Source organism: Dasypus novemcinctus, chromosome 12 (assembly GCF_030445035.2).
Source record: "Dasypus novemcinctus isolate mDasNov1 chromosome 12, mDasNov1.1.hap2, whole genome shotgun sequence".
Lineage (NCBI taxonomy): Eukaryota > Metazoa > Chordata > Mammalia > Cingulata > Dasypodidae > Dasypus > Dasypus novemcinctus.
In genome coordinates, this window is record NC_080684.1 from 18466983 (window position 1) to 18475219 (window position 8237).

Below are 8237 nucleotides of genomic sequence, written 5' to 3' on the forward strand. Positions count from 1 at the left end.
GAACTGAATATTTAGGGCACGAAGGACCTGTATTCAGAAAACTGCAATAAAATATTTCTAAAAGAAACTTAAGAAGGCTTAAACAAATGGAAGAACATTCTGTGGTCATGAATTAGAAAACTAAGTATCTTTAAGATGTCAGGTCTACCCAAATTGATTTACAAATTCAGTGTAATCCCAATAAAATTTTTTTTTGCAGATGTGGAAAAACCAATTATCAAATTTATTTAAAAGGATAAGGGGTACCAAATAGACAAAAAAAATCTTAAAAAAGAAAAATGAAGTTGGTGGACTCTCATTCTAGACTTTAAAACATATTATTTAGTTGCAGTGGTAAAAACAGCATGGTACTGGCTTAAGGAAAGACAGACAAATTGACCAATTGAACCAAATAAAGAACTCAGAAATAGACCCTCCCATCTACAGTCCAGTGATTTTTGACAAGCCAGCTGGGCAGAACAGTCTATTCAACAACTGGTGCTGCGAGAACTGGATAGCCATATCCAAAAGAAAGAAAGAGGACCCCGATTTCACACCTTATACAAAAATTAACTCAAAATGGATCAAGGACCTAAATATAAAAGCTACAGCCATAAAACTAGAAGAAAATGTAGAAAAACATATTCAGGATCTTGTGGTAAGCAATAATTAAACCTTATACCCAAAACTTGAACACTGAAAGAAAGGCAAATAAATGGGACCTTCTCAAAATTAAACAGTTTTGTTCTTCCAAAGACTACCAAGAAAGTAAAAAGGTAGCCTACACAGTGGGAAAAAAAAAAAAACATTTTTAAACCATATATCTGATAAGGGTTTGATATTCATGTTATATAAAGAAATCAAACAACCCAGTAATAAAAAGAATAGCAACCCACAAGGACCTGCTGGCGTGTTCTGGGGGTGCCGCCTGGGACGTGTGGTCAGACGTGGAGGGACCCCCATGTGGAGGGATGTGTGGTCAGACATGGGCATGGGGCGGCTGCAGGAGCACTCGGCCCAGCACCCAGGGACCCCACCTGTGTCCCCGCCCCATGGGAGTGTTTTGGTTGCCATGCACTTGCCCTGGGAATCATTGCATGGACATAATTTCATTTGTCTTGGATACATTTCTTGGAGTAGAATTAGCAAGAATTATGGTTCAAGTGCATGGATGCTAAGCCCATTCATTTTGGGTGAAGACTGAACATGGTAGGATGATGGGCACAAGTTTAAATTAAAAAGACACACAGAAAAACACATTCCAACATTTTAAAGACTGAAATAGTGAAGTGCAATTTCTGAACAAGCACCGGAGATGGCAGAACATAGTGAGGTCAGAGGGGTGGGGGGAAGCACAGAGGAAAGAGGGGGCCACCCTGCCTCCCCCTGCTCTGGATCTCATGTCCTCCTGTGTTGCCGTCGCTAATGCTCAAGGCATAGGCTTCAGAAGCCAGGCCATGTGGTCATAAGGTGTGGCCACTTCCACGTCCTCCTCACTGCCCACATAAAACAAATAGTTAAGTCTAGCATAACATCACCACTCCTGCAAGACAGTTCTTCCTCCATCCTTGAGTCAAAGAGCAAAGACACACAAGCAGAGACAAATTAACAAGTTTATTTATAACGGTCCACATATATATAAGCTATCTACATCATATAGGGAAAATAGAGAAGGGCCCGTTCAGGCAAATGGGTATGGGGTAACAAGAGGTAACAAGAGGTAACAAGAGGGCTTCCTGCCATTTCCAAGAAAAAAGGCCCAGAGTGTGGGTCTGCCCTGTTATCACCCAAGCCAGGGAAAGCACAGTCGATATACGTGTAGATCTCTCTCCTACTCCCTATGTGGAAGTCCTCGAGTCCATGCAGTGAACTCTTGCCAGCCTCCAACACACAGACACACACACACACACACACATTACACACACGCTGGGCCTCCAGCTTGCTGACAGTGAAGAGGTTGAGTCGGACCTGTCCAACGCTTCTTTCTTGACGTTCAAAGACCCTTGACGAGGAGACTGGCTGCACGCCGTTTCTGGGGGGCACTTTTTCTCTTTAGTGGTGGAGACTGGGTCCTTTGTGCTGGAAGAAATACCTCTTATGAAGCCCTGGGTAGGTGATGGGGTGCCCAAAAGGAAAAGCTGCTACTTACCTTGCCCATACCAGAGGCACAGTCGCTTTAACCCAAGGGGCAGCAAAAGTGCCTCCAAACACAAGTATTTTCCCAGTGGCGCTGGCTCCTCTAAAGCCAAAGGGGAACCCTGGCTGGAGGGGCCTCAGGTGTTTTGACTTAAAGGGAGAAGAGAAGTTTTCCCCTAGAAATGCTCTGACTTTGGCCAGGTGGGCCCCAGGTGCCCTGCTGGAAGGAGAGAACACAAGGGACCTCAAGCACAGGGGTGGTGCTGTCCCCTCCCGTTACACCACACCTGTGCCCTGGCCAGGTGGATCACAGGTGCCCTGGTTGAAGGTGGAATTAAAAGGCCCCCCAGCTCTGGATAGTGTTGGCCCCTCCTATTGTCCCACCTGTTTTCTTGTGAGGTAGACTCCGAGTGCCCTGCATGGAGGTGGAAGCAGAGGTGTCTTGAACTACAGGCATGACACTGGTTCCTCCTGCAGGAAGTATGCTCTGGCCAGTCGGGCCCTGTGGAGCAGAAGTGGTGCTGGATCTTCCACTTGGTCCTGCTCCAAAGGTGAGAGCTCCAGAAGTGGAACTGGGTCCCGGGGCAGATGCGCTGACCGCACAGCTACTACTTCCCATCAGGGTGCTGACTGGCATGCCAAATCTGGAACCTGGTGATGTCAATCCCACAAATGCTGGTGATGGAACGCCACCACTGGGTGGCTGGGCTGTGGGAGAACTGAAGCCTGCAGCTTGTGCTGGGGATGGCGACTTTCCCAACTGGAAGCAGGGATTAAAGCTGTTGGCTCCCGGCTGCTGCCCGTTGGGGACCCCAAATGTGGGCTGAGGCGTGGTTCCTGGGTAAAAGGGAAGATTGTGTGTTGGAGGTGGGCCATGGACCAATGGTACAGGCAAGCCAGTGGAGACTTGGTTTGAGGCAATGCTGCCATTGCATGGTGTGTTGTCAGTACCAGGACATGCCGCATAAAAGGGGAAGATGTTCTTCCTGGAGACAGGAGCAGCCTGGAGAGAACCTACAGCCTGGGGAGGAGGCGTGGTGTCCATATCCTCAGGATCAGAGGTAAGCCTGACAGCTGAGCATGCAGAGGGGCTGCCTGCTGGGGTGTCGGCGGCCACAGGAGAGATGGGCAGGCCAGTGGAGACAGGAGCAGCCTGGAGAGAGCCCACAGCCTGGGAAGGAGGCATGGTGTCCATATCCTCAGGATCAGAGGTGAGTCTGGCTGCTGAGCATGCAGAGGGGCTGCCTGCTGGGGTGTCAGTGGCCACAGGAGAGATGGGCAGGCCAGCGGAGACAGGAGCAGCCTGGAGAGAGCCCACAGCCTGGGGAGGAGGTGTGGTGTCCATAGCCTCAGGATCAGAGGTAAGCCTAGCTGCTGAGCATGCAGAGGGGCTGCCTGCTGGGGTGTCAGTGGCCACAGGAGAGATGGGCAGGCCAGAGGAGACAGGAGCAGCCTGGAGAGAGCCCACAGCCTGGGGAGGAGGCGTGGTGTCCATAGCCTCAGGATCAGAGGTAAGCCTAGCTGCTGAGCATGTAGAGGGGCTGCCTGCTGGGGTGTCAGTGGCCACAGGAGAGATGGGCAGGCCAGTGGAGACAGGAGCAGCCTGGAGAGAGTCCACAGCCTGGGGAGGAGGCGTGGTGTCCATATCCTCAGGATCAGAGGTAAGCCTAGCTGCTGAGCACGCAGAGGGGCTGCCTGCTGGGGTGTCAGTGGCCACAGGAGAGATGGGCAGGCCAGCAGAGACAGGAGCAGTGGGAAAAGTGGCTCCCAGCTGCTGTCCACCAAGGCCCCCAAATGTGGGCTGAGGGGTGGCTGCTGGACCCAAGGGGAGGATGAAAACTGGGGTGGGTGTAGTGTCCATTGGTACAGGCAGGTTGGTGGAATCTGGGGCATTTGCAAGAGGTGTTGGTTTCATATTACTGTGAGCATGTTCAAAACAGAGGGAAGGCACAACAGGGCTGGGAGGATGCAAGAAAATAACAGCGTGGGAAGGGGGAGTGGTGTCCATGTCACTTTCACTGGGGACCGAGGCAGGCTGGGAGGTCCCGTGTGCAAATGTGCTGGCTGGGATGGTGGGTGTGACCAGGGGAGCCGCTAGGGGCTGGCTGGTGAGGACAGGGATACAGGTGGAAGGGAAGGTGGGAGGGGTTTGTGAGAACAGAGGAGGAGAAACTATGCACATGGGTGCGGGTGATTGCTTTGCAGGAGTGGTGTGCTGGAAGGAGAGGGTTAAGGCGTTAGCAGGAGTGGGGAGGTCAGAAACAGATGTTGCAGCCCTGAGCGAATGTGAAGGTGTGGCAGCCTCGAGAGGATGAGGTGCTGTGGCCGCCGTGGGTGGACAAGAAGCCGAAGGTACAGGGGCAGATGGGATTGGTGGCCTGGCAGGCAGGTCAGCCAAGGCAGTGGCCACTGTGGCGGTGGTAGCTGGGATTGGCCCAGTGACTGGGGCTTGGTGCAAGGCATCTGTACTCTCCCCCGAAGGCAGAGAGGGAGAACTGGCATGTGTAGGGACACTGCTCTCTGCAGAGGCCTCTCTTCCACCTTCCTCTGCGATGCCATGGCCCTGTTTTTGCTCAGTCTTCTCTTGCCAGCATGAGTCTCCAGCTGCGGCTCTCCGAGGAAACTTCAGGGGTGGGGGCCGCTCACCTCCACCCCATGACAGTGGCAGCAGCAGTGGCAATGGTAGTGGCCTCCGTCTTTTCCGTTTACAGGGCCTGACGCTGGCTGGTGTGAGGAGAGGAGCGCTCCTTGACTGCTCAGCTGGACAGTGCTCTTCCTGCGTCTCCTCCCCTGGCTGTGAGCCTGGAGAGCTGCTGCTGTGGTTCCCCTCCAGCACCACCTGTGGTGTTCTCTCTCATGGCAGGAAGCAGGAGGAGGATGCACCAGGGAGCCCTGCTGCCCCTGGACCGCCCCTTCCAGGAGGCAGGATGCTTCCTGCAGGCCTGTCTGAGCCCAGGATGGCCCAGCCACTGACAAAGGAGCTCACAGACGCCTGGGCCTCCTGACACTGGCTCTCTCCTTGTCTGTCCCTACAATGGAGATGCTTGTTCAGAGGTCCAGGACCACCCTGGAAGGACATGACCACCTCCTCGGCCTCCAGGGGCTTGAATGGGGCCTGGACACTCCCTCTGGTGTGGGGGTCCCTCCTCTGCCCATCCTCCCCTGTGGTATCTCTGCGATTCTCCTCCTCCTTTTCCCCTGCTCGCTCTTCTCTGCCCTCTTCTGGGGCCCTTGGTCCACTTTCCTTCAGGTGAAGGGGTGGGAGGTGTCTGGATGGCTCGAGCCTCCTAGGGATGACCTGCTCAGGGACCAAATCCAGAAGGGACAGTTTGCGCCCTGGACGAGGGATCCTCACCACCCCAGAAGAGTAGCCAAACATCTTGGAGTTGCACGATGACAGCACTGGCTTCAGACTCTCCCTACTGAACACCGATGGTAGGACCCCCAGAGAGGAGCAGTGAGGGTTCCGGATGGGATATCTCCTCTTAGGGGCGATGTAAATCCCAGAACGTAACTTCATGGCATCCGGGCTGGACAACCTGTGGGCAGGGCCAGGGAGGGGTGCTCGGGCAGCGGGGCCATCTGGACGAGCCCCAGGAGAACTGTGGAGGGGATAAACAGGCGGGTGACTGCCGGGCCCTGAGCAGCAGCTACAGGGCTGCGACTGAAGTCGGCTCAGGAAATTGCCCATGAAGAGCTACCTGTGCGCTGTCCAATCGAGGGAGTGGAGTGAGAAACTAGAGAGGTCAACTAGCTCCCAGCTCCTCCGAGGCAAGGACTGCACTGGCACTGTTGAGCTCCTGGCTTGAGGTAGAATCTGGACGTGTCACAGAGGGAGGGAATGTGAGGGGTGGGGGATGGGCAAGAGGAGAAGGAAGGGCAGTTGGAACAGGTGCTGCAGTGCAAACTGCTAGGCCCAGTGACCCAGCCTCGGTGGTCCTCTCTAGCACCCCGGCATGGTCTGCAGCTTGACATGCCTTCTCCATGGCCATCCCGTCAATGAACATCACCAGTAGCGCGTCAGACTTTTCTGGAGAGGGCTCACAATGCCTGACTTGCCCAGATGCTGCAACCCAAAACATCCCTTCCTGGCCTAGCTAGGTTTTCTTTGCTTCTTTTGAGCAACTGGGTGAAAACAATGCTGAAGCCTTGGAACCTTCCTTGGGTCATGCAAGTGTTAATGCCCAACCCAGGATTTGAACCCCAGCCTCTGTGATTCAAGAGTTCATTCATTTAACCACCAGGCACTAGGGCCTCCTCCCATATAGTAATTATGTATTACCACTTTAAAAAACAGTACTTAATGTCTTTAGCACCAGGGCACACCTATAAGGAGCACATGCACTGGTGTACTAGGAGCAATTATTTGATTCACCTCAAGTTCACCTTCGTCCATACTGGGCTACTTACGTCTCCTTAGGTGTGGGGTAGGAACAATGAGTTATCAGCGTAGCACCATTGGGTATTTCTCTTCTATTTGATCCTTGCTGCACCATTTACAAGGGAATATTCCATATGGATAAGAGGCCAGTTTCTCTGGCTCTCCTAGAATATGCCCAGCAAGGCATCTTATCCATGTTTCAGAAACAAATAGGTCATTTCACACTAATAGCCAAGCAGTGTACTGGATTAAAGTAGGATCAGCACAGTTTGATCATTGTGAGCAAGCCAGTTGGGTCCACTCTTCACTACACATTATTGGCCCCACATGTAACTTTAGAGATTCCTCTGCCCAAGAGAGGAGACATGCACATTATTTTTAGTTAAGGTGTAGTTACACTTTAGTTAAGGTGTAGTCAACTGGATCAGGATAGGTTTTGATTCTCTTACCATTGGCCATATAAAGAGATAGTCATGGAGGAGCTGGAAACAAAGGTCAGTGGGAACCCAGAAGAGAAAGGAAAGGATATCACCACATGTTGGGATAGTCAAGGAACCCAGGTATGCCAGGCAACCAAAATGTTCCCAACCAGGGAGAAAGCAAGCCTTCTAGCATCTGTACGGGGGCATTTTGGGGACGTGGAGTTTTCCTGAATGATATTGCAGGGACTGATACAGGACGTTATATATTCTGCCATAACTCACTGAATGGACTGGGGGAGAGTGAAAAGTACAATGTAAACTATAATCCATGCACTGTAGCAGTGCTCCAAAATGTATTCACCAAATACAATGAATGTGCCACACTGATGAGAGAGGTTGTTGATGTGGGAGAGTGGGGCTTTTGGGGTGGGGAGTAGGGTACAAAGGTAGCTCTTATATTTTTTAACATAACATTTTGTTTGATCTGTGTATCTTAAAAAAAAAAAAAAGACAAAGAATGTTTTAAAAAAAAGACAAGCAACCCAAATTAAAAATGGGCAAAATATTTGAATAGATATTTCTCCAAAGAAGAAATACAAATGGCAAAAGAAAAACAAACAAACAAAAAAAAACCATGAGACAGAAGTGGTAATTTCACTAGAGTGTTTGAATGGCAAATTCTATCAGGCAGAACAAAGAATCAATAGATAGTAAGAGAATTATGGGGCACCATTAAATATATATATATAATAGAGGGAGTCCAAAAGGAAAGCAGAAAAATATGAAAAAATATAGTTGAAGAAATAATATCCAAAAAGTTCCCAAATTTAATAAAACAAGCAAGACTATCAGCACCATTTATTCAACAGCATGTGCTCACTTAGTGTCTCTTTGTCACTCTTTAGTAATTCTCACAATATTTCAAACACTATCATTGTATTTATATCTGCTATGGTGATCTGTGAGCAGTGATCTTTGATGCTACTTTTGTAATTGTTTTGGGGCACCACAAACCACACCCACATAATATGGACAAATTTAATTGATAAACGGTGTGTGCATTCTGATTGCTCCACTGACCAGCCATTTCCCCCAGCTCTCCCTCTCCTCAGGCCACCCTATTCACTGAGACACAACAATATTGAGGTTAAGCCATTTATTTTCCCTATAATGGCCTCTAGGAAAAGGAAGAGCCCACCAATGTGGCAAACTTCATTGTCTTATTTTAATAACTTGCCACATGGGAAACGGACTTTGGCCCAGTGGTTAGGGCGTCCGTCTACCACATGGGAGGTCCGCGGTTCAAGCCCCGGGCCTCC

At 50.6% G+C, this 8237-nt stretch overlaps 1 protein-coding gene across 1 annotated transcript; it reads right to left on the reverse strand.

Moving 5' to 3' along the window:
• Nucleotides 1–2775: 2775 nt before the first annotated feature.
• On the reverse strand, nt 2776–5806 carry LOC131280786 (nuclear pore-associated protein 1-like). Its single transcript, XM_058309272.1, has 3 exons — nt 5102–5806; nt 3134–4966; nt 2776–2952 (listed from the first exon to the last, which is right to left on the reverse strand). Exons 1-3 carry the CDS (start codon nt 5804–5806, stop codon nt 2776–2778), a joined length of 2715 nt encoding a protein of 904 aa, XP_058165255.1.
• Nucleotides 5807–8237: the final 2431 nt, after the last annotated feature.

What these genes read in the sequence shown, in the direction of transcription:
- LOC131280786 (XM_058309272.1), bottom strand. Translation starts at nt 5,806, where the DNA reads ATGGGCAATTTCCTGAGCCGACTTCAGTCGCAGCCCTGTAGCTGCTGC. An exon ending in GTCAGGAGGCCCAGGCGTCT is followed by an intron (nt 4,967 to 5,101) that starts GTGAGCTCCTTT and finishes CTGCCATGAGAG; the next exon opens with AGAACACCACAGGTGGTGCT. An exon ending in CCACGCCTCCTCCCCAGGCT is followed by an intron (nt 2,953 to 3,133) that starts GTAGGTTCTCTC and finishes CCTTTTACCCAG; the next exon opens with GAACCACGCCTCAGCCCACA.